Genomic DNA, 27,370 nt, shown 5'->3' with positions numbered 1-27,370 from the left:
GAAGTGTACCTATGATAAAAATTACAGACCTCTACATGCTTTGTAAGTAGGAAAACCTGCAAAATCAGCAGTGTATCAAAAACTTGTTCTCCCCACTGTATGTATGTATGTATGTGTGTGTGTGTGTGTGTGTGTGTGTGTGTGTGTGTATGTATGTATATATATAACTTTAACTTTTTGACTTTTTTTACCAGAGCTGCCTACACCTTGTGAATTTACCAGAAAACATAGTAAAACAGGTTAAATTGTGTTTATTTCAGCTAAATACCTCCATGTATAGTAGAACACTGATACAGCAATACAGCAGTTTGATTAGTTTTTTTGCGTCTTTGGGGCACATTTTTACATATAATCTAGTCATCCTACTGTTCTGTTAAATACGCAATAAAATAACATTTATGCTTTGAATAAAAGCAAAACGTCATTTAAAAAAGAAATCTACAAAAAGGCACACAATCAGAATATATATTAAACAAAAATATAAACGCAACATGTAATGTGTTGGTCCCATGTTTCATGAGCTGAAATAAAAGATCCCAGAAAATTTCCATATGCACAAAAAGTTTCTTTCTCTCAAATCTTGTGCACAAATTTGTTTACATCCCAGTTTGTGAGCATTTCTCCTTTGCCAAGATAATACATCCACCTGACAGGTGTGGCATATCAAGAAGCTGATTAAACAGCATGATCATTACACAGGTGCACCTTGTGCTGAGGACAATAGAAGGCTAAAGTGTGCCGTTTTGTCACATAACACAATGTCACAGTTGTCTCAAGTTTTGAGGGAGCGTACAATTGGCATGCTGACTGCAGGAATGTCCACAAGAGCTGTTGCCAGATCATTTAATGTTAATTTCTCTTTCATAAGCCTCCGCCAACAGTGTTTTAGAAAATATGGCAGTACGTCCTACAGGCCTCACAACCACAGACCACGTGTAACCACACCAGCCGAGGACCTCCGCATCTGACTTCTTCACCTGTGGGATCGTCTGAGGGGGAGGGGTGTTGGAGTATTTCTGTCTGTAATAAAAAACCTTTTGTGGGGAAAAACTCATTCTGATTGGCTGGGCCTGGCTCACAAGTGGGTGGGCCTATGCCTTCCCAGGGCCACCCACCTGCCCAGTTATGTGAAATCGATAACTGTAACTCAGAAAAATGTTTGAAATTATTGCATTTATATTTTTGTTCAGTATACATGAAAAAGGCTTGCAGGAGTAGTCCGTTTGATACGATTTTACAGAAAGTCAGTGTTGACGACAACTTTGGCATAAGTGGAGAAATCCCTTGTATTAAAAGATAAATACATATATTTTTTTAAATAAACCAACAATTAAAAAGTTGAGAGAGAAACCGAGTAAAAGACGTGTGTAAATGTATAATAAGCTACTTGATGTATAAAGAAAATGTGTTGCCGTGGTAATCGGCCCCAGAGGTCAGATCTTGCACATTAAGCCACAGTCATGATTATTACAATGTTATGACAAGCTGTTCTGATGCACAGGCCATTTTGGTCCACTGATCTTTACATCACACTAGTATATACCAACTGCTCTGTTGTTGCAGACTACCAAAATATAGAGCATTGTAGATCAGATGGCATGTAATGTCTTGAAAATAATCTGATTATCCATTCCAAGTTGGGACCCCCTAGGAATTCTAGCCCAATACAACCCCTGTTGAATCAGAGGAGTTAGTGCTAGGCTAGAACCAAAATGGTCCCCCCATGGAATAGATTGAGAAACACTATCATAAGTGCATCCTAGACCCTTACACATATCGTCCTCTTCTGTTTGCATGGCACAGTGGTAGACCCCATGACTAAACGGGGTCGCTGGGATATGATGACACTGGGTGGCAGAGACTAGACCCCTCCCCATTCCTTCTCTTCGTGTTCTACTCTCAGTACGGCTCTGCCTTCAAACTCCGATATAGACAGCAAGTAAACACCATCCCCACAATCTGAGAGAGGGAGAGAGAAAGAGACTTCTACCATTACCCCTGAATTTCGAGAGACCAGGGCAAGCATGTTTATGGTGGCCACCTTGGGTTATCTTTGTGCTGTAAACAGTGAAATGGCTTATTTTTGCTCACCTGTACACAGGCGATGCCCACGCCCACCGCTCCAATGATCTTCAGGTGGTCCAAAATGAAGTTCTCCAGTTTAGTGATACAACCCCCCTGGAGAGAGAGGAAAGATAGGACCACATTGTGTGTGAGTGAGAGAGAGACTTTCAAGATGACTTTCAATTTTGATCATAGCTGTGTGAAGTAGGGGAGCTGAGGGGGATGCAGCACCAACCTGAAAAATCAGATTTAAAAATATATATTAATAATACAAATATATATATATTTGTATTATTAATATATATATATGTTTTATATATATTATGTTTTACTAAAGTAGTGCACTGGGCCTTTATTAGTATTAGTGGACCGATATAGACGTCTGAAGCGTGGGAAAAAAACATTTTCAGCATCTCCGCTTTGTCAAAAAAGGTAGTTGTATAATTAAGAACAGTATCTTGCAGGATTCAATAGTTGGAATTGTAATAATTGTTGCCCTGTCCCTTTCCCTGCAATTGCCATTATAATGGAATCCATAAAGAACAAAACCCTGTCCTTTACATCAAAAGGTGCAAAGTTATGGCCAAAGACATCAAATAAAATATTTTTCTTTCTTTCTTCAAATAACATGGAAAACAACCACATTTTGTGCAGCATTAATTTACCATCCTTACAAACCACTTAACTTCTTCGATATAGGGGGCGCTCTTTTAATTTTTGGATTAAAAAAAAACGTTCCCGTTTTAAACAAGATATTTTGTCACGAAAAGATGCTACGACTATGAATATAATTGACAGCTTTGGAAAGAAAACACTCTGACGTTTCCAAAACTGCAAAGATATTATCTGTGAGTGCCACAGAACTTATGCTACAGACGAAACCAAGATGAAATTTCAAACAGGAAATGGCCCAGATTCTGAAGGCGCTGTGTTCCAATGTCTCCTTATATGGCTGTGAATGCGCCAGGAATGAGCCTACACTTTCTGTCGTTTCCCCAAGGTGTCTGCAGCATTGTGACGTATTTGTAGGCGAAAGGCAACTGCCACGAATGATTTATCATCGAATAGATATGTGAAAAACACCTTGAGGATTGATTCTAAACAACGTTTGCCATATTTCTGTCGATATAATGGAGTTAATTTGGAAAAAGGTTTGGCGTTGTAATGACTGAATTTTCGTTTTTTTTTCTTAGCCAAACGTGATGAACAAAACGGAGCAATTTCTCCTACACAAATAATATTTTTGGAAAAACTGAACATTTGCTATCTAACTGAAGTCTCCTCATTGAAAACATCCAAAGTTCTTCAAAGGTAAATGATTTTATTTGAATGCTTTTCTTGTTTTTGTGAAAATGTTGCCTGCTGAATGCTAGGCTTAATGCTATGCTAGCTATCAATACTCGTACACAAATGCTTGTGTAGCTATGGTTGAAAAGCATATTTTGAAAATCTGAGATAACAGTGTTGTTAACAAAAGGCTAAGCTTGTGAGCCAATATATTTATTTCATTTCATTTGCGATTTTCATGAATAGTTAACGTTGCATTATGCTAATGAGCTTGAGGCTATGATTACGCTCCCGGATACGGGATTGCTCGACGCTAGAGGTTAATGTAAATATACATTACTCTATTGTACATAGGCTGGTCATCTAGGTGTGTACCTGTATACTTTCCATAAAGGTAAAATAAAAATCACCATGAAGAAGAACAATGCACAATATAGTAAATGAGCACATTGAGACATCAAGGGGTTTGTGATGATGTGGCTCAGTTGGTAGAGCATGGCGATTGCAACAGTAGGATTGTGGGTTCCCACGGGTGACCAGTACATAAAAGTATGAAAATGTATGCACTCACTACTGTAAGTTGTTCTGGATGAGAGTATCTACTAAAATGTAAAAAGAATGAATAACCCATTTCAGTTTACAAATATAAATAAATTGCATTTGCAAAGTATTTCAAGAAACTGGAAAACATATCGGGCAAGTATTTTTATATTCCACATGTATTATCAGATTACAGTGCTGTAAAGTACTTCAGTAAAAATACTTTAAAGTACTACTTGCGAAGTGTTTTGGGGTATCTGTATTTTATTTTCTTTAGTTGTCAAAATATAAATAGTAATGACCTTTTTACTCCATACATTTTCCCTGACACCCAAAAGTACTCGTTACATTTCGAATACTTAGCAGGTCACGAAAATGGTCCAATTCACGCACTTATCAAGAGAACATCCCTGGTCATCTGTACTGCCTCTGATCTGGCGGACTCACTAAACACAAATGCTTTGTTAGTAAATTATTGTCTAAGTGTTGAAGTGTTCTCGTGTCAATCCGTAAATAAATAAAAAACTAGAAAATTGTGCCGTTTGGTTTGCTTAATATAACGAATAAGAAATTATTTATACTTTGACTTTTGACAAAATAAATTGCAGCACACCCACCCTCAAACTACTTCCCACAGCTATGATCTGGATACACAAACCTGAACTCAAGCAGAATTTGCACTAAGCATTGCATGCACACTAACACTCAACAACACTGGCTGCTCTCTGTATCTGACACTCACCTCCACCTTGTAGATGTTTGATGGGTGGTCCCTGCGGCCGCAGTTTAGAGTCTGGGTTTTACAGCAGCTATCCGGCACCAGCCTGCCATCTGCCTCACTGGTGCGGATCCACACGCTCTCGCCCCAGTCCGATGAGCTGTTGCTGCCACAGCACTTAAACTGGCGGAAAAGAGAGAGGAGGAGAGGCCATTTCATAACAGGTTGAAATGCCTTGCAGTTGTTTCAGAAGACGAGCTGAATGATATTCAGTTCATGAACCAAATCCGTATACAAAACATCTTTCAAATAAGTTGCATAATGACGAGTTACATGTATGGCTATAACATACTGTAACCATGCATAATGAAAACACATAACTGTGCCAGTGTAAATAACAGTAGATACAATGAACGTAAACATAAACAAGTTGATTATTAATTCATATGGGAGAAAAATCCACAAATTCCCACATTAATATTTCCAAAAACCCCTAATCAAACTCTTCAAGTCTGCTTATGTTGTCTTGTCTTACCTCGTGCTGCAGCTTGTCCACTGCTTTGGTGACATGCTCCTGCTCTGGCTGCCTGTACTTCTGCACCATGGTCTCCCGCAGGTTCTGTTTCAGCTCCTCATTGAGCTGCAGAGGAAAACACGACACAGAGGATTTGAGAGAACAGACACCGTAAACATGACATTGGTCAGACTACAACACAGTTCCCAGCAGACTATAGAAACCGAAGACTGAATCATCTGTCAGTAGAATAACACTTGAAGGAATGTAATGTATCTCATTGTTGATTTAATAGAATGATCCACTGTATCAAAAAGGTCAAGAATAGCTAAAACTGTAATTATAGAAAGAACTCCTCTTGAGGAAAGAAGAAATTATATACATAAAGGTAAGAGGAAGTACATTTTCATTCATTTATAACCGTAGCGCAATACTTAGGTACTCGGGTAAGAGCATAGGCGTACATCTAGCTGGTTCGCAGTTTCTATGACAACCACAGAATGTAGAGCCAAGTCAGAATGTTAAGGAGAGATAAAGGGAATAAATGAACAGGGGAGGGAGGGTGTAGAGAAATAGAATAGGTTTTTATTTGACCTGTTGACAGCGTGGGAAACACTGCAGCAGTGAGATGAAAACAGGGTGAAAGGCCAAAGGAACATGAGGAGACAATTACACAGAGAGAGTTGAAATGACACACACCAAGCTGGTAAGATAACATTCCTGCAGGTCGAACATCTACACAGCAGGGGTATATAGTAGTAACAAGGATAGTAGTGGGAATCACATCTTAGTGATATCATCACACTCCAGAAATGCTACAACAAGAGGTGGCAGGCATGGGAAAGCAGAGCAGGAGAGAGAGAGAGAAAAGCAACAGAGAGACTGGGACATTATCCATGAACCTTCCCTTGTTGTAGTTTCAGTTTTTTTTACAAACATACACTCTTCTGTCTCTGGTCAGGCTCTGGGTATAGAGTGTTACTGGCGATGGAATCAGGTGGTGAATCAAGTCATTCATTACCTGTTGGTAATAGATGTAGGCCAGGACACCGGCGAGGATCTCCAGCAGGAAGATACACAGCAGCAAGACAAAGTACTGTGGGGAGACAATGAAAGGTAGGGGATTAGGTTGAAATGGATATACCCTGGCCCTCGGTCTATGGACTTCACAGTTAAAACAGGCAAATCCAATTTAGATGAGCTGGAGTTAAATGTATCAGAGCAGTCGATTGGTGGTTGTGGGGTCACTGTTGTTATTTTGTTATTTTGAGAAAAATAGACTAAGAATGTTTACCAATCATAGTTTTAATTTATACCATATTGATTATGTGGTGAGATGTCAATGGAGCTGTACAAACAGTATGCTGCCCTTAAAGGGATCCTTCAGGATTTTGGCAATGAAGAGCCAAAGCCAGATGAACTCGTGGATACAATTATGTCTCTGTGTGCAGTTTGAAGTTACTAACTAGCATTAGCGTAACTGCTAACTAGCCTTAGCACAATGACTGGATGTCAATGCTAACATTTATAGCACAATGACTGGATGTCAATGCTAACATTTATAGCGCAATGACTGGAAATCAATGGATGGTAACAGCTTAGACTTCCAGTCATTGCTTTAACGCTAGCTAGCATTGGCTCCCGAAACTAATTAGCTTCATTCATACTGGATGCAGAGACATACTGTAAAAATTGTATGCACGAGTTCATCTTCATTGCCAAAATCCCAAATTATCCCTTTACCAACTGGCCCAGAAACAGTTTCCTCTTTGATGATAAGGGTTAGCTAAGAAGTTGGTAAGGAGAATATCCTAAATCAGATATGAAAAAGGCATAAAGTTATCACAACCCCTCTGGGTCCAAGCTATGGTTAGAATCATGGGAAACATCTGTTATTGGGTTGGAAGTGCACTACGTAAAGGAGTGTGTGAGAACAGTCCTTTGCCTGCATGGACGTGTATTTGTTCCCAAGACATGCCCCTTAAAAAAAGGTACAATATTTAAGTATTGTTCATTCAAATAGCTCTAAAATGGCCATAATAAAGTGGCAAGGATTAGAGAATAAAATGCTTTCAAGTTGACATGATGTCTTTACACCCCAGGTCAAGGCCAACAAGCATGGATGCCATTAGCTACGGAGAGGATGGAAAAAAAGTTTAACCAAGGACAAAAGATTTAAGTGCCTTTGAACGGGGTATGGTAGTAGGTGCCAGATGCACCAGTTTGCGTCAAGCACTGCAACACTGCTGAGTTTTTCACAATGTGTGTATCAAAAGTCCCATTCAACAGTTAAATGTAGCTAGCCCTACTAGCCCTACTTTGCTAGACTACTTTTCCCACATGAATTGGCTATGTGGAGTATTATGTTGACAAATTATAACTTCATATGTCAATTTCGGCCCATGCATTGTAACGTAAACTCACTCACTTTTGTACATCGCCTTGGTCCGTACAATTGACCTTATTTTAGCGCCCCAAAAACATAATACTTCCAGATCAACTGTAATTTCAATACCATTGTAAGGCATAATTTATCCCCTTTCCAACAGAATTCACGCCGAGACCTTCATGCTGCCTGTTTCTGCATGATTCAAGAAGGCAATGAGCTCCTTCGGGTCTTTTTAAAAATGGCGGGTGGGGAAGCGAAACTAATGCGTGATAGTGAGAAGGAGAGGAGATGTATGGGAAAACTACATTTTTTCACGCGATCCGTCCAACTTATCACCTTATCGCCTCTAAAGTTAAAATAAAACACTATAAAAAGTTTATATAAAGTGTCATTACATACCTATTTGAAGGTTTGTGTCGAACTTGAATCGGGTTTTTAGGGCGGCGCTAAAGTGATCTTCAGAAGTAAACACTGTCTTTTGATAGTCTCGATCGTTTACAGTGATGACGCAAAACATGACTAGGTATCTATCCCCACTTACCCCGTAACTGTCCATTTCTTGTTTTTAAACGATGAGACAAGTGCTACACCTGGTGGAGAGATTGTAAGACAGAAATAGTTGCTTTATGCATGCTGTATGTTACAGCATGACACGTCACGATGTAACGGAGGGTCAGTTTTTTTCAACTTTTCTCCAATACTATAGAACCATTACCATGTCGATCAACGCTTGAATAGAAACGTAGTTCACACCCCAGATTTTAAAGTCAACACAGTCGCGACAGTCCCATTCGTTTTCTTTGTAGCCTCGTTTGAATGTCGCGGTTGGCCTGAAAATATGATGACTTTGCTAAAGTAGGTAAATAATTAATAGGAAACAACTTTGCCATCATTATGATATGGTCAAATGTTCTTTAGAGAGATGGCAAAGTTTGTCAAAAATAGCTAGCAATGGTAACGTTAGCTAGTTAAAGTTATACTAATTAAAGTCCCCAGGACATTCACAGTATTAGGCAAGACTGCCTTCTTCTCTTGTGCACCAGACACATGGAATAAATCTACAATCCAAGCTTCATCTAGATATGTTAAGAATGAATTTCAAATATTGATGGGCGACTGTTTCAGAGGAGTGTAAATGCTTTTTTTTAGGCTGAATCATGTTGTTATATGTTTTAATTTTGTAATGTATTGATTGTTGCTGCCTTCTTGGCCAGGTCTCCCTTGAAAAAGAGACGGGGTCTCAACGGGCTTTTCCTGGTTAAATAAAAGTTAAATAAAAATTTAAAAACTGCATCTACAGACAATCTGGTGACATCACAATGATGACAAAGGGTTCTCATACGAAATTATTTTCCTCTTTTTGAAATATCTGCATTGAATAGAACGTTCATTAATTTTTAACAGAACATTTATTCAGACAAACATGCAACCCATGAATGGCAAGTGTTGATGTGTATAGAGGTGATCTCTGTAGTACTGTAGAGGGGATTCAATGTTGAATCTGTTTTTTATTTATCCCAGAATCACATTTCCATGTTGGCTATGCAACTGCTAAATGTTTGGCCTTGTATCCTCATTGCTGTTGAATTATAACCACAACAGATCAGTCACGCAGAACACAAAATGTCTCCCGAACCTGGAGTTCTGAATGGAGTTTTGAATGGAGTTCTGAATGTAATCAGAACTCTATACAACAAAACTATTTCTCACTCAAGGCAAAATAACAATGGAAACTTATCTTAAGGAAGGTATTGAGGTTCCTTGATTCAATTAATATTTCACCAAATATGTTTTCTTTTGGTCCAGAAGTCAAAGGGCATATGCATTTAAGACAAAATAACTACATCTACACCACAGACCTCCAAAGATCCAGCTAACATCAGACCAGGGGATGCCAAGAAGAAGCCTCGGGCTGATAACCGAACCTATGCCAAGGTCAGGAGAATGACTGCCACAATGCACAACATAAATAGGACGGGAAGTCTAATGTTACTGCTAGCACAGAACATTTCCTAGTCAGAAATACTAGGATGTTGAGTTGTGGTTGGTGGAGGTTTGATGACCTATTGTTGTGCATCTGTATACTTTGAATAAAAACTAAAATCATGGATTTGGTGATCTTCTTTGTACAATGTTTTTTTTACAGGCCTATACGGCTACTTGTAATTTGCAAAAAAGTTATCATTGCTAAAGTATGAACATTTTTGGTATTAGCTTGAGGTCATAGAGGTCTTCACGGGTCCAACAGACACATAATTCCATGATTCGACCCAGGAGCCGAGCGGGTCCGGGTCCTAAATTCGGACTTTTGTTTCAGACTTGGGTCGGGTCTGATATAATTGCAACGTCTCTCAGGTATGTGCAATTCAAATGTATTGACCGACTGGACCCGGTTGGACACGTTCTCTGTTCATTTAATGTGTGAGGTGATGAGAACTGTGCGAGCTTGTTATGTCAGCCAACTGTAGGTCAATAAAACGTATAGCTTATGTCCAGCTGAAACTGGTTCCAGCTGCTCACCTCACGTGCGCCTGCTGCTGAGTAGAGAGAGGGCGCAAGTGAAAGCAGCCTTGGCCTAGGCTACTATTGATTGTGAAGATGGATGCCTTTTTCACTGAAGTAAAACAAAAGATAGATGAGAAAGAGTTTAGTGAAAAGAAGCCGACAAGTGGAGCATTTTCCGGTTCCGGGTTGGAGCGAGCGGTCCCATCTACACTTCGGTCCGCAGGTAGTATAACTTTTCATTACATTTCATTATAGTACAACGGTTTGATTTGTCTAATCTTAGCAATTTCTTCTTAGCTAGCTACATAGCCGTCTTTGTATCAAAGATAATTGCATAATTATCGTATTTCGTCGTCCTAACGTCCTAACGTATCTGCCCAGCAGCTAGCTAAGCAGCTAGCTAACATCCACTGTCCACCAGCACTGTAGAAACTATTACACTCAACTGAACGACTCGATTAGCGTAGTGTCAGCTAGCTACATAGTTGTCTTCGCTGTCTTCGTATCCAAGATAATTGTGTAGTTTAGAGTGTGTAGACTTAGAGTGATTATCTTATTTTACCGAGGTTAGCTAGCCAGCTATTTGTCGTCCTTAACGTAGGAGATGCTGCTAGCTAGCTAGCCAACAGCTAGCCAACCTCTACCGAATTGAACTTCAACTACCCGGTCAACATTCCGCGTCGCTCCACAGGTAGTATCACATTTTCATTTCACTTCATTACAGTACAACGGTTTGATTTGTTTGATCGTAGCTAGCCAGCTACATAGCCGTCTTTGTATCTAAGACAATTGTGTAGTCTAGAGCGATTTTCTAGGTTAGCTGGCCAGCTATTGTCGTTCTTTTAACGTAGCTAGCCAGCTAGCCCCCGAATAGCAGCACTGTAGAAACTATTACAGTACAACGGTTTGATTTGTTTGATCGTAGCTAGCTAGCTACATAGCCGTCTTTGTATCTAAGACAATTGTGTAGCCTAGAGCGATTTTCTAGGTTAGCTAGCCAGCTATTGTCGTTATTTTAAGGTACGTAACGCAATCAACCTGCTAGCTAGCCAGCTAGCCCCCAAATAGCAGCACTGTAGAAACTATTACACTCGACGGAACGACTTGATTAGTGTAGTGTCAACATCGCAGCCACTACCAGCTAGCCTACAAAGTCAACAACGCAGCCACTGCCAGCTAGCCTACTCCAGCAGTACTGTATCATTTCAATCATTTTAGTCAATAAGATTCTTGCTACGTAAGCTTAACTTTCTGAACATTCGAGACGTGTAGTCCACTTGTCATTCCAATCTCCTTTGCATTAGCGTAGCCTCTTCTGTAGCCTGTCAACTATGTGTCTATCTATCCCTGTTCTCTCCTCTCTGCACAGACCATACAAACGCTCCACACCGCGTGGCCGCGGCCACCCTGATCTGGTGGTCCCAGCGCGCACGACCCACGTGGAGTTCCAGGTCTCCGGTAGCCTCTGGAACTGCCGATCTGCGGCCAACAAGGCAGAGTTCATCTCAGCCTATGCCTCCCTCCAGTCCCTCGACTTCTTGGCACTGACGGAAACATGGATCACCACAGATAACACTGCTACTCCTACTGCTCTCTCTTCGTCCGCCCACGTGTTCTCGCACACCCCGAGAGCTTCTGGTCAGCGGGGTGGTGGCACCGGGATCCTCATCTCTCCCAAGTGGTCATTCTCTCTCTCTCCCCTTACCCATCGGACTATCGCCTCCTTTGAATTCCATGCTGTCACAGTTACCAGCCCTTTCAAGCTTAACATCCTTATCATTTATCGCCCTCCAGGTTCCCTCGGAGAGTTCATCAATGAGCTTGATGCCTTGATAAGCTCCTTTCCTGAGGACGGCTCACCTCTCACAGTCCTGGGCGACTTTAACCTCCCCACGTCTACCTTTGACTCATTCCTCTCTGCCTCCTTCTTTCCACTCCTCTCCTCTTTTGACCTCACCCTCTCACCTTCCCCCTACTCACAAGGCAGGCAATACGCTCGACCTCATCTTTACTAGATGCTGTTCTTCCACTAACCTCATTGCAACTCCCCTCCAAGTCTCCGACCACTACCTTGTATCCTTTTCCCTCTCGCTCTCATCCAACACTTCCCACACTGCCCCTACTCGGATGGTATCGCGCCGTCCCAACCTTCGCTCTCTCTCCCCCGCTACTCTCTCCTCTTCCATCCTATCATCTCTTCCCTCTGCTCATACCTTCTCCAACCTATCTCCTGATTCTGCCTCCTCAACCCTCCTCTCTTCCCTTTCTGCATCCTTTGACTCTCTATGTCCCCTATCCTCCAGGCCGGCTCGGTCCTCCCCTCCCGCTCCGTGGCTCGATGACTCATTGCGAGCTCACAGAACAGAGCTCCGGGCAGCCGAGCGGAAATGGAGGAAAATGCCTCCCTGCGGACCTGGCATCCTTTCACTCCCTCCTCTCTACATTTTCCTCCTCTGTCTCTGCTGCTAAAGCCACTTTCTACCACTCTAAATTCCAAGCATCTGCCTCTAACCCTAGGAAGCTCTTTGCCACCTTCTCCTCCCTCCTGAATCCTCCTCCCCCTCCCCCCTCCTCCCTCTCTGCAGATGACTTCGTCAACCATTTTGAAAAGAAGGTCGACGACATCCGATCCTCATTTGCTAAGTCAAACGACACCGCTGGTTCTGCTCACACTGCCCTACCCTGTGCTCTGACCTCTTTCTCCCCTCTCTCTCCAGATGAAATCTCGCTTCTTGTGACGGCCGGCCGCCCAACAACCTGCCCGCTTGACCCTATCCCCTCCTCTCTTCTCCAGACCATTTCCGGAGACCTTCTCCCTTACCTCACCTCGCTCATCAACTCATCCCTGACCGCTGGCTGGTCCCTTCCGTCTTCAAGAGAGCGAGAGTTGCACCCCTTCTGAAAAAACCTACACTCGATCCCTCCGATGTCAACAACTACAGACCAGTATCCCTTCTTTCTTTTCTCTCCAAAACTCTTGAACGTGCCGTCCTTGGCCAGCTCTCCCGCTATCTCTCTCAGAATGACCTTCTTGATCCAAATCAGTCAGGTTTCAAGACTAGTCATTCAACTGAGATTGCTCTTCTCTGTATCACGGAGGCGCTCCGCACTGCTAAAGCTAACTCTCTCTCCTCTGCTCTCATCCTTCTAGACCTATCGGCTGCCTTCGATACTGTGAACCATCAGATCCTCCTCTCCACCCTCTCCGAGTTGGGCATCTCCGGCGCGGCCCACGCTTGGATTGCGTCCTACCTGACAGGTCGCTCCTACCAGGTGGCGTGCCGAGAATCTGTCTCCTCGCCACGCGCTCTCACCACTGGTGTCCCCCAGGGCTCTGTTCTAGGCCCTCTCCTATTCTCACTATACACCAAGTCACTTGGCTCTGTCATAACCTCACATGGTCTCTCCTATCATTGCTATGCAGACGACACACAATTAATCTTCTCCTTTCCCCCTTCTGATGACCAGGTGGCGAATCGCATCTCTGCATGTCTGGCAGACATATCAGTGTGGATGACGGATCACCACCTCAAGCTGAACCTCGGCAAGACGGAGCTGCTCTTCCTCCCGGGGAAGGACTGCCCGTTCCATGATCTCGCCATCACGGTTGACAACTCCATTGTGTCCTCCTCCCAGAGCGCTAAGAACCTTGGCGTGATCCTGGACAACACCCTGTCGTTCTCAACCAACATCATGGCGGTGGCCCGTTCCTGTAGGTTCATGCTCTACAACATCCGCAGAGTACGACCCTGCCTCACACAGGAAGCGGCGCAGGTCCTAATCCAGGCACTTGTCATCTCCCGTCTGGATTACTGCAACTCGCTGTTGGCTGGGCTCCCTGCCTGTGCCATTAAACCCTACAACTCATCCAGAACGCCGCAGCCCGTCTGGTGTTCAACCTTCCCAAGTTCTCTCACGTCACCCCGCTCCTCCGCTCTCTCCACTGGCTTCCAGTTGAAGCTCGCATCCGCTACAAGACCATGGTGCTTGCCTACGGAGCTGTGAGGGGAACGGCACCGCAGTACCTCCAGGCTCTGATCAGGCCCTACACCCAAGCAAGGGCACTGCGTTCATCCACCTCTGGCCTGCTCGCCTCCCTACCACTGAGGAAGTACAGCTCCCGCTCAGCCCAGTCAAAACTGTTCGCTGCTCTGGCCCCCAATGGTGGAACAAACTCCCTCACGACGCCAGGACAGCGGAGTCAATCACCACCTTCCGGAGACACCTGAAACCCCACCTCTTCAAGGAATACCTAGGATAGGATAAGTAATCCTTCTCACCCCCCTCCCCCTTAATGATTTAGATGCACTATTGTAAAGTGGCTGTTCCACTGGATGTCAGAAGGTGAATTCACCAATTTGTAAGTCGCTCTGGATAAGAGCGTCTGCTAAATGACGTAAATGTAAATGTAATGAGTGTCCCCTGTAAGGGACAAGTTTTAATGTTGTAGTGGAAAAAGATGAGAAGAACGTGCGGCCAAATAAACTGTGTGCAACTCGCTATTCATCTTAATTGCAATTTTATAACTTTTATTTATTTTTGTATTTATTGACATTTGTTTTGTCATTATTATGCGATATCATTATTATTATTACTATTATTATTGTAGGCCTATTCAAGAATCTGAAGCAGTTCTTTAAATATGCAAAACGTGATTTGTTTTATTTTTGTCGAGACATTTCCGATGGCTAAATTAAGTTTGAACTGTCTTTTTAATTTTGTGCTCTGTATTTAGAAAAAGATACATTAAAAGTAGGCCTGTTGTAAAATAAATATAATAAGCCTATTGCTGTTATTTGTGGGGTAGGCCTGAAGGCACTCGCCTTTGTTTTATTGCTGCAATATAGGCCAGATCTTTAAATATGCAACAATTGTTTTATTTCATTCTTGAGCCATTTCCTTAGGCCAAATTATGTTTAGAGGTCAACCAATTATGATTTTTCAACACCGATACCGATTATTGGAGGACCAAAAAAGCCGATACAGATTTAAATCGGACGATATATATACATATATATTTGTAATAATGACAATTACAAGAATACTGAATGAACACTTATTTTAACTTAATATAATACATCAATAAAATCAATTTAGTCTCAAATAAATAATGAAACATGTTAAATTTGGTTAAAATAATGCACAAAAAAAGTGTTGGAGAAGAAAGTAAAAGTGCCATGTAAAAAAGCTAACGTTTAAGTTCCTTGCTCAGAACATGAGAACATATGAAAGCTGGTGGATCCTTTGAAAATGAGTCTTCAATATTCCCAGGTAAGAAGTTTTAGGTTGTAGTAATTATAGGAATTATAGGACGATTTCTCTGTATACCATTTGTATTTCATAGACCTTTGACTATTGGATGTTCTTATAGGCCAGCCTAATCTCGGGAGTTGATAGGCTTGAAGTCATAAACAGCGCAATGCTTGAAGCACAGTGAAAAGCTGCAGGCAAATGCAGGAAAGTGCTTTTTGAATGAATGCTTACGAGCCTGCTGCTGCCTACCACCGCTCAGTCAGACTATCAAATATCAAATCATAGACTTATAGTATAATAACACCCAGAAATATGAGCCTTAGGTCACTAACATGGTCAAATCTGGAAACTATCATATCGAAAACAAAACGTTTATACTTTCAGTGGAATATGGAACCCTTCCGTATTTTATCTAACGGGTGGCATCCCTAATTCAAAAAATTGTAGTTACATTGCACAACCTTCAATGTTATCTCATAATTCTGGCAAATTAATTACGGTCTTTGTGAGGAAGAAAGGGTCTTCACACAGTTCACAACGAGCCAGGCAGCCCAAACTGCTGCATATACCCCGACTCTGCATGTACAGAACGCATGAGAAGTGACACAATTTCACTAGTTAAAATACATTCATGTTAGCAGGCAATATTAACTAAATATGCAGGTTTAAAAATATATACTTGTATATTGATTTTAAAGAAAGGCATTGCTATTTATGGTTAGGTACACATTGGTGCAGCAACAGTGCTTTTTTCACGAATTGTTATGAAAACTTGAAAATCGGCCCTAATTAATTCGGCCATTCTGATTAATCGGTCGACCTCTAAGTTCCCACTGTAATGAAAAGGAAAAATCAAAGATGGCGAAATTAAAGACGATTTAATGCTGAAATATAAAAACCTGTTCTTATTTTCCCTATAAACAACAATTTGCCTTAATTAGGGTAATATCAAAAGTAAGAAACTTTTGTGGTTTGGTGTGATAAGGCTATTATTACTGCAGGCCTATGAAGGCAGTGTGAACCAGCACTCCAACAGTTGAACTTGAGAAATAATGTTTTATGCCTACCAGAGTTACTCCTTTAATATAATGCTCATCTTAATAAAATATTTTGATAGAAAATTGAAGAAATAGCCTCCTTCTGTATGCATATACAGTGCATTCGAAAAGTATTCAGACCCGTTTTTTCCACATTTTGTTATGTTACACTGACAGAGATCCAGAGTTCTCTCAGAATCTCAACCATCTCTGCAGCACTCCACCGATCAGGCCTTTATGGTAGTGGCTAAACGGAAGCCACTCCTCAGTAAAAGAGGCACATGACAGCCCGCTTGGAGTTTGCCAAAAGGCACCTAAAGGACTCCCAGACCATGAGAAACAAGATCTGATGAAACCAAGATTGAAATCTTTGGCCTGAATGCCAAGCGTCACGTCTGGAATGAACCTTCCACCATTCCTACAGTGAAGCATTGTGGTGGCAGCATGGGAGGTTTTTCAGCGGCACGGACCGGGAGACAGCCAGGATCGACTAGTCAAGATAAAGAGAAAGATGAACGGAGCAAAGTAGAGAGATCCTTCATGAAAATCTGCTCCATAGCGCTCAGGACCTCAGACTGGGGCAAAGATTCACCTTCCAACAGGAAAATGACCCTAAGCACACGGTCAAGACAACGCAGGAGTGGCTTCGGTACAAGTCTCTGAATGTCCTTGAGTGGCACAGCCAGAGCCTGGACTTGAACCCGATCTAACATCTCTGGAGAGACCTGAAAATAGCTGTCCAGCGACGCTCCCCATCCAATCTGACAGAGCTTGAGAGGATCTGCAGAGAAGAATGTGAGAAACTCCCCAAATACAGGTGTGCCAAGCTTGTAGCGTCATACCCAAGAAGATTCAAGGCTCTAATCTAAGACAAAAGGTGCTTCAACAAAGCACTGAGTAAAGTGTCTGAATACTTATGTAAATGTGAGCTTATTTTATTACATTTGCACAAAAAAATAAAGATTTTGCTTTGCCATTATGAGGTAGTGTGATGAGCAAAAAAACTAACATTTTAATCCATTTTAGAATAAGTCTGTTAAAAAAAAAATGTGGAAAAGGTCAAGGGGTCTGAATACTTTCCGAATGCACTGTATATCTGTATAGCAGAAGTAGCTTATTTGACAAGGATAAAGAAATCCATGTCGCTGTCAGGAACATGCCTCCAGCATATCTCCACCTTTCTCTCGGTCTCTAGGCCTAAACTTCTCTTCCTTTATATTTATTTTTGTAATATTAATACCATATAGTGGATGCCTAGGCATATAATCTAACAATATAATTCTCATCTTTATAAAAATATTCTGACCGACAATTCACAAATTAGCCTCCTTCTGTATGCATATACACTGAGTATACCAAACATTAGGAACCCCGCTCCCCTCAGAACAGCTTCAATTCGTTGGTACATGAACTCTACAAGCTGTCGAAAGCTGGCCCATGTTGACTCTAATGCTTCCTACAGACATCAAGTTGGCTGAACGTCCTTTGGGTGGTGAACCATTCTTGATACGCACAAGGAACTGCTGAGCGTGATAAACCCAGCAGCTTTGCAGTTCTTGACACCAACTGGTGAATCTGGCACCTACTACCATTCCCCATCCAAAGGCACTTCAATTTTTCATCTTGCCCATTCACCCTCATACACAATCCATGTCTCAATTGTCTTAAGGCTTAAAAATCGTTCTTTAACCTGTCTCCTCCCCTTTGTCATGACGTGGCCCTCTTTGGATATAGCAAGCACCAACCCAGGCTCTTATCTCAAGTTGTAAATTCCTGGAGGAGTCTCTCTCCCTCATGCAGTATAGAGATAGAGGGTTCACAGTAGAACAAAGAAACTTATTCTACATCACAGAACTTGAAAACTGAACAATGTCCATGTTTTGGAGAAGGCGTAAACGGTCGGTGGAGAATCCAGCTACGACCGGTCCATTTTTATGATTGTGACCTCAGGAAAGACAATACAGCCACATTACATTCATTCTGTTTATACAGGAGCCTCCGTTCTGAGCCTTGCATCTAATTATTGTATAAAATGAATGAGTAAAGATTAAACTATTTGTGAAATTGTGTAATGTGATTTTAAACCGTTAATGTGACAGTGAAACTTTAACCAGAAAAAAAAGCAGGTGTCCTTAATGTTTTGTACACTCACGTGTAACAGCAGGATAAAGAAATCCATGTCGTTGTCAGGAACATGCTGCAGGCATATCTCTATCTTTCTCTCGGCCCCTAGGGCTATAGGCCTAAGCTTCTCTTTCTTTATATTTACTTTTATAATATAAATATCATACAGTGGATGACTAGGCCAGTGGACACCATGCATACAATGGTGTATGCATTCAGTGCTCAAATCTCAGCTGAACCGTGAGGTGGATAATTATTGTTTTAGGAAAGTAAAAAAACAATAAATCAGGCTATAAAGTTTTGAATATGCTACATATCAAAACACAACAAATAGTTTTTTGGGAATTTGTTACAGGCAGTTTTTAAGGACACGTAACTGTGGATAATTTGCCCAATACCGTTTCTTGATTCTGCTGGCAGCGCCCAGTTGGAGGTTTCTTTCTTGCTCTCTTTCTACTTTCGGATCTGAACGGGTCTCTCAAATCCAAACCAGCACGGGCCTGTTCGGGTTTGTTTGTCCACAGGCTATTCTCGGGAACTGGTTTGAGTGACCGTTTGACTGTCCTCGGGTCTCTGCCTTCTTCACCACACTGTCTGTGTGGGTGGACCATTTCAGTTTGTCTGTGATGTGTACACCTCCAGAATAATCTCCTTTGTTTTGTTGACATTGGTGTCAGGGAAACAACCTCTCACTCACACTCCGAGTGCCCTCACCTCCTCCCTGTAGGTTGTCTAGTCACTGTTGGTAATCAAGCCCACTACCGTTGTGTCGTCTGCAAACTTGATGATTGAGTTGGAGGCGTGCATGGCCACGCAGTCATGGGTAAACAGGGAGTACAGGAGGCCAGAGTTAGATTAGAGTTTTATCTCCTATCTGATTTGAGCAGACACATCAGAGGTAGGGCATGGGCAAGTCTGCATTCACCGCCAAGTTCCTTTAGCATTAGACAGACGGGGAGATAAAAATCAGGGAAACCTTGACCCAATTCTCCTGGCTCACCGCTGATCTTTGGTGTTAAGTGGAGTTGGTCTTTGTCTTTTCTCAAAGTGGCTCTGATCTTGAATGCTGAGTAAGTACACTGATCAATGCTTGTTGATGTGGCCACAATGGTGTTGAAGAAACACACAGACACTAGGGTTGAGCAATATTACGATAGCATAGGCAAATGAATAAGCTGTCAATCATCGTCGATGGTGACGACATCGTGATATGACAGACGATGCTTTGACCTATTTGAACTTGACTGACGCCCTGCAGTAAATAACGGAGTATTGTAGTGCACAGCAGGGCAGCACACAAGTGTCATTCTGAGTAATTTTGCCTATTCCTACTTGATATAGCCTATTTCAAGAAATATGTGATACAAAATGCAAGAGAGGAATGTAGGCCAGACAGAGCGGAGAATATATTGTTTCTCTCTCCTTCTGTTGGCTGCATGGATTTTAGGCTATAGCCTAAACCTATTCATTTTTATTATAACAGACACTCCTTAACTATCTTGCATTTAGTCGTAAAAAAACCCACATAGCCTATATTCCCTTCTCTCTAACATTCGATAGGCTTTATGAATATGACCGAAGGCTATGTTTCATCGGTTTATGCATGGCTTTCTCCCCAAAAGTGATTTGAATTGCCTAAAAACGTAAAAGGAAGCCAGGGGACTAATAATGAAAGCAAGCATGAAAACCAAATGTCCAATAACCTATCCCCATTTATCCTACTGACCCATCATAAAAGCTTTAATACAAGTTAAAGTTATGAAGGTGTTGGCTTGGGCAGTATACCGCATGTACTGTATATAGGGGTATTTGAAAAAAGCCACGGGATAGTTTGTTAAAACGATTTATTGGAAATTTTTCAGTACATTTTAATATTTGTAGCTACTTTAAAGTTATTACCTGAAGTCAATTTGTGCAATACATTAGGAGATAAAGCAGATTGCGTTCTTCATTTGACCGGTCACATTATTTGATATTATGAAGCTTACCATAGTTCTCCGGAACAGTTGAGCCAGTCACGTGTTTGTTTGTAAATAGCACAAAGGGAGACTGCGGAGTATGTTGTGCGGCACCCATGAGCTGGATGAGTTATCTGCACAAGCTGTCATTCTTTCCCTGTGCTTCCTACTAGCATTTAATTCCTCCTCCATTATTCTCTCCTCTGCTCTGAGTACACATGCTGCTCTTCCTTCAGAAAAGCTTTATCATTTGCAGTTCACTTTATCATCTTTCAATTTCATTTGTACATTTTCCCACTCACCACAAATGACATCCGGGAGCTACTAGCTATGCTTGCATGACTTTATGAGGTGGATTAGCTAATAGCGTCTATGTGATTTCGCTATTAGTTAGTGCAAATTTTGTTCACATTCTGATAATAGAGCCACAATTGGCTATTCTTGCATTTTCCGCCACTTTGTGTGCAATGCCGGTAATACTATAAATCACAGGATGAGAGAAGGATGGTATGACGATATGAAAATCTGGGCACCGCCCAAGCCTAATGAGCAGTAGCTTATTTCACAAATATTTTAGCCTACGAAGGTACTGTATTTTTATTTGTTTTGCTCCAAGATGGCATAGCAGTTCAGACATCTTTTGTCCTCGTCTTGTCGTGTCCCATATATATATATATTTACAACTTTTTTCACATACATTTTTTAATTTTCCATAAACTCATCTTCAAAACTCCTGCAACCCGCCTCACCAATTTATATTTATAAAAAAGTATTATTTACCTCAAATCTGTAATCCTCCAAGAAGCTAGCCAGAAACTCCAAGAAGCTAGCCAGAAACTAGCCAGAAGCTAGCCAGGAGCTAGCCAGAAGCTAGCCAGAAGCTAGTTCAGAAGCTAGTTCGCTTCTTTACTGGCAAATCGTTAGTATTCAGCTAACCACGGTTTGTGGTCATCAGCTATCCTTTAGCTTGAAAATCTATCGCCAGTTTTGTATGGCGCAGCGCAGCAGCGGCTCGGAACGGAACATACCGGACCAATTTTTCTCTCCATGTCCCTGGATTTCAACCGCTAACTCTGGACATTCATACCTGGATCTCACAGCTAGCTAGCTGCTATCCGTGTGACTATCGGCTTTCGTCGATTCCGGAGAAAACATCAATTATTCCGGAGCTAGGCAGCTGAAGAGTTCCATCAATCACTCCTGGGCTAAAATCACATATCCGGACCCGTTTTACTGCCTACGCGGAGCCCCACCGGGCCTTCACAACTGGACTGCCGGCATTATCTACCCGAAGGAGTTATCCGGCTGGCTCCTCCATCGCGACGTTACCTGAACGCCCATCTGCGGCCTGCTAACCGTTAGCTGTCTTATCGGCTGCTATCTGAATAGACAATCGGACAATTTTATTATTATTTTTATTATTTTTTTTCTTTCTTCTTCTTGGGCCTCTATAACTATATCTATTGTTTATTTTTATTTTTTTGTGTGATTTGGATTAATCCCCTCTACCACACGGAACCCCACTAATCTACTGAAAGGAACGCAAGAGGTGGCTAATAACAGACCTCCATCCTATGCTAGCTTGCTACCGATGGCCTGGCTAGCTGTCTAAATCGCCGTGACCCCCAACAAACCTCTCCACTCACTGGACCCTTTTGATCACTCGACTAAGCATGCCTCTCCTTAATGTCAATATGCCTTGTCCATTGCTGTTCTGGTTAGTGTTTATTGGCTTATTTCACTGTAGAGCCTCTAGTCCTGCTCACTGTACCTTATCCAACCTATTCGTTCCACCACCCACACATGCAATGACATCTCCTGGTTTCAGTGATGTTTCTAGAGACAATATCTCTCTCTTCATCACTCAATACCTAGGTTTACCTCCACTGTATTCACATCCTACCATAACTTTGTCTGTACATTATACCTTGATGCTATTTTATCGCCCCCAGAAACCTCCTTTTACTCCTGTTCCAGACGTTCTAGACGACCAATTCTTATTGCTTTTAGCCGCACCCTTATTCTACTCCTCCTCTGTTCCTCTGGCGATGTAGAGGTGAATCCAGGCCCTGCAGTGCCGAGCTCCACTCCTATTCCCCAGGCGCTCTCTTTTGACGACTTCTGTAACCGTAATAGCCTTGGTTTCATGCATGTTAACATTAGAAGCCTCCTCCCTAAGTTTGTTCTATTCACTGCTTTAGCACACTCTGCCAACCCAGATGTTCTAGCTGTGTCTGAAACCTGGCTTAGGAAGAATATTCTGAAATTTTAATTCCAAACTACAACATTTTCAGACAAGATAGAAATGCCAAAGGGGGCGGTGTTGCAATCTACTGCAAAGATAGCCTGCAGAGTTCTGTCATACTATCCAGGTCTGTACCCAAATAATTTGAAATTCTACTTTTAAAAATCCACCTCTCTAAAAACAAGTCTCTCACCGTTGCCGCCTGCTATAGACCACCCTCTGCCCCAGCTGTGCTCTGGACACCATATGTGAACTGATTGCCCCCCATCTATCTTCAGAGCTCGTGCTGCTAGGCGACTTAAACTGGAACATGCTTAACACCCCAGCCATCCTACAATCTAAACTTGATGCCCTCAATCTCACACAAATGATCAATGAACCAACCAGGTACCTCCTCAAAGCCTTAAACACGGGCACCCTCATAGATATCATCCTAACCAACTTGCCCTCTAAATACACATCTGCTGTCTTCAAGCAAGATCTCAGCGATCACTGCCTCATTGCCTGCATCCGTAATGGGTCAGCGGTCAAACGACCTCCACTCATCACTGTCAAACGCTCCCTGAAACACTTTAGCGAACAGGCCTTTCTAATCGACCTGGCCGGGGGAACCTGGAAGGATATTGATCTCATCCCGTCAGTAGAGGATGCCTGGATATTTTTTTTAAATGCCTTCCTAACCATCTTAAATAAACATGTCCCATTCAAGAAATTTAGAACCAGGAACAGATATAGCCCTTGGTTCTCCCCAGACCTGACTGCCCTTAACCAACACAAAAACATCCTATGGCGTTCTGCATTAGCATCGAACAGCCCCCGTGATATGCAGCTGTTCAGGGAAGCTAGAAACCATTATACACAGGCAGTTAGAAAAGCCAAGGCTAGCTTTTTCAAGCAGAAATTTGCTTCCTGCAACAAGAACTCAAAAAAGTTCTGGGACATTGTAAAGTCCATGGAGAACTAGAACACCTCCTCCCAGCTGCCCAATGCTCTGAAGATAGGAAACACTGTCACCACTGATAAATCCACCATAATTGAGAATTTCAAGAAGCATTTTTCTACGGCTGGCCATGCTTTCCACCTGGCTACTCCTACCTCGGTCAACAGCACTGCACCCCCCACAGCAACTCGCCCAAGCCTTCCCCATTTCTCCTTCTCCGAAATCCGTTCAGCTGATGTTCTGAAAGAGCTGCAAAATCTGGACCCCTACAAATCAACCGGACTAGACAATTTGGACCCTTTCTTTCTAAAATTATCTGCCGAAATTGTTGCCACCCCTATTACTAGCCTGTTCAACCTCTCTTTCGTGTCGTCTGAGATTCCCAAAGATTGGAAAGCAGCTGCGGTCATCCCCCTCTTCAAAGGGGGGGACACTCTTGACCCAAACTGATACAGACCTATATCTATCCTACCATGCCTTTCTAAGGTCTTCGAAAGCCAAGTCAACAAACAGATTACCAACCATTTCGAATCTCACCATATCTTCTCTGCTATGCAATCTGGTTTCAGAGCTGGTCATGGGTGCACCTCAGCCACGCTCAAGGTCCTAAACGATATCTTAACCGCCATCGATAAGAAACATTACTGTGCAGCCGTATTCATTGATTTGGCCAAGGCTTTCGACTCTGTCAATCACCACATCCTCATCGGCAGACTCGACAGCCTTGGTTTCTCAAATGATTTCCTCGCCTGGTTCACCAACTACTTCTCTGATAGAGTTCAGTGTGTAAAATCGGAGGGTCTGCTGTCCGGACCTCTGGCAGTCTCTATGGGGGTGCCACAGGGTTCAATTCTTGGATGGACTCTCTTCTCTGTATACATCAATGAGGTCGCTCTTGCTGCTGGTGAGCCTCTGATCCACCTCTACGCAGACAACACCATTCTGTATACTTCTGGCCCTTCTTTGGACACTGTTAACAACCCTCCAGGCAAGCTTCAATGCCATACAACTCTCCTTCCGTGGCCTCCAATTGCTCTTAAATACAAGTAAAACTAAATGCATGCTCTTCAACCGATCGCTACCTGCACCTACCCGCCTGTCCAACATCACTACTCTGGACGGCTCTGACTTAGAATACGTGGACAACTACAAATACTTATGTGTCTGGTTAGACTGTAAACTCTCCTTCCAGACCCATATCAAACATCTCCAATCCAAAGTTAAATCTAGAATTGGCTTCCTATTTCGCAAACAAAGCATCCTTCACTCATGCTGCCAAACATACCCTTGTAAAACTGACCATCCTACCAATCCTCGACTTTGGCGATGTCATTTACAAAATAGCCTCCAATACCCTACTCAACAAATTGGATGCAGTCTATCACAGTGCAAACCGTTTTGTCACCAAAGCCCCATATACTACCCACCATTGCGACCTGTACGCTCTCGTTGGCTGGCACTCGCTTCATACTCGTCGCCAAACCCACTGGCTCCATGTCATCTACAAGACCCTGCTAGGTAAAGTCCCCCCTTATCTCAGCTCACTGGTCACCATAGCATCTCCCACCTGTAGCACACGCTCCAGCAGGTATATCTCTCTAGTCACCCCCAAAACCAATTCTTTCTTTGGCCGCCTCTCCTTCCAGTTCTCTGCTGCCAATGACTGGAACGAACTACAAAACATTTTGAAACTGGAAACACTTATCTCCCTCACTAGCTTTAAGCACCAACTGTCAGAGCAGCTCACAGATTACTGCACCTGTACATAGCCCACCTATAATTTAGCCCAAACAACTACCTCTTCCCTACTGTATTTAATTTATTTATTTTGCTCCTTTGCACCCCATTATTTTTATTTCTACTTCACACATTCTTCCATTGCAAATCTACCATTCCAGTGTTTTACTTGCTATATTGTATTTACTTTGCCACCATGGCCTTTTTTTGCCTTTACCTCCCTCATCTCACCTCATTTGCTCACATCGTTTAGACTTGTTTATACTGTATTATTGACTGTATGTTTGTTTTACTCCATGTGTAACTCTGTGTCGTTGTATGTGTCGAACTGCTTTGCTTTATCTTGTCCAGGTCGCAATTATAAATGAGAACTTGTTCTCAACTTGCCTACCTGGTTAAATAAAGGTGAAATAAAATAAATAAATTGCCCTAAAGTTGTGACTTAAAAAAATAACAACAATGGCAGTCTATAGCCCAAGCCTAGGCTTATTTATGACAGAACTAACACAATTATTTGTAGAAAAAAGGAAAGTCTGTTAGGGTACACAATAATATGTCTTTGTAGGGGTAAATTCGTCATCAAAAAGAAAGGAGAATCAAGGGATTCTTCATATAATTAATTAAAATGCATTTATTTATATGGCACATTCACTGAAATAACAACTTAAAAACACATTTCAGCTGCATGGCCAAAGATACGATGAAACGTTGTCTTCTTTTGAACAAAACATATTCCAATCACCCCTGATTGAGAAGGGAGTGGTCACAGAACAGCCAAAATTCATTAGACAACACCTAGTAAACAACAGTAGGCATTCAAAAAGTTAAATAGATAAGTTATCTAAATGCACATCAAGGTCAGAAGCATTAGAAACACTAGAAAAAAATAGGTAGTTCTAGCCTTGAACGAGAGTGGGCAAAATTCTGAGAATAGGAGAGCCATACATTTTATACACTGAAAAAAATCGATAAACGCAACGTAGTGTTGGTCCCATGTTTCATGAGCAGAAATAAAAGATCCCAGAAATGTGGTTCTCTTTCCTTTTTGAAAACATTTATTATTATTTTTTATTATACTGAGGCAAATAAAGAAATTATTATCCAGTTTTGAAGAGGATAGAGCAGTTACATATACAGTTGAAGTCGGACGTTTACATACACTTAGGTTGTAGTCATTAACTCGTTTTTCCACCACTCCACAAATTTCTTGTTAAGAAACTATTGTTTTGGCAAGTCGATTAGGACATCTACTTTGTACATGACAAGTAATTTTTCCAACAATTGTTTACAGACAGATTATTTAACTTAGAATTCCCTATATCACAATTCCAGTGGGTCAGAAGTTTACATACCCTAACTTGACTGTGCCTTTAAACAGCTTGGAAAATTCCAGAAAATGATGTCATGGCTTTAGAAGCTTCTGATAAATGATGTTAATTAGCCTGAATCAATTGGAGGTGTAACTGTGGATGTATTTCAAGGCCTACCTTCAAACTCAGTGCCTCTTTGCTTGACGACATGGGAAAATCAAAAGAAATCAGCCAAGACCTCAGAATTTTTTTTGTAGCCCTCCACAAGTCTGGTTCATCATTGGGAGTAATTTCCAAACGCCTGAAGGTACCACGTTCATCTGTACAAACAATAGTACGCAAGTATAAACACCATGTGACCATGCAGCCACCATACCCCTCAGGAAGAAGATGCATTCTGTCTCCGAGAGATGAACGTAGTTTGGTGCGAAAAGTGCAAATCAATCCCAGAACAACAGCAAATGACCTTGTGAAGATGCTGGAGGAAACAGGTATAAAAGTATCTATATCCACAGTAAAATGAGTCTTATATCAACATAACCTGAAAGTCCGCTCAGCAAGGAAGAAGCCACTGCTCCAAAATTGCCATAAAACAAAATCCAGACTATGGTTTGCAACTGCACATGGGAACAAAGTTCGTACTTTTTGGAGAAATGTCCTCTGGGCTGATGAAACAAAAATAGAACTGTTATGTTTGGAGGAAAAGGGGGAGGCTTGCAAGCCGAAGAACACCATCCCAACTGTGAAGC

The 27,370-nt window shown here is 42.0% G+C and overlaps 1 protein-coding gene across 1 annotated transcript in view; it reads right to left on the bottom strand.

The window, feature by feature from the left end:
• Nucleotides 1–234: 234 nt before the first annotated feature.
• Nucleotides 235–27,370, bottom strand: part of LOC135546561 (CD151 antigen-like) — a 59,661-nt gene continuing 32,525 nt past the window's right edge. The window contains exons 4-8 of the mRNA XM_064975091.1: nt 6,145–6,219; nt 5,145–5,249; nt 4,634–4,792; nt 2,092–2,178; nt 235–1,959 (exon numbers count right to left, since the gene is read on the bottom strand). Coding sequence (XP_064831163.1) covers nt 1,900–1,959; nt 2,092–2,178; nt 4,634–4,792; nt 5,145–5,249; nt 6,145–6,219 — 486 coding nt within the window. The 3' untranslated portion in view covers nt 235–1,899. The remainder of the gene's footprint in view (nt 1,960–2,091; nt 2,179–4,633; nt 4,793–5,144; nt 5,250–6,144; nt 6,220–27,370) is intronic.

This window comes from Oncorhynchus masou, chromosome 1, assembly GCF_036934945.1.
Source record: "Oncorhynchus masou masou isolate Uvic2021 chromosome 1, UVic_Omas_1.1, whole genome shotgun sequence".
NCBI classification, from domain to species: domain Eukaryota; kingdom Metazoa; phylum Chordata; class Actinopteri; order Salmoniformes; family Salmonidae; genus Oncorhynchus; species Oncorhynchus masou.
The sequence above is the reverse complement of the archived record's forward strand: the minus strand, read 5'-3'. Positions and strand labels throughout refer to the sequence as shown.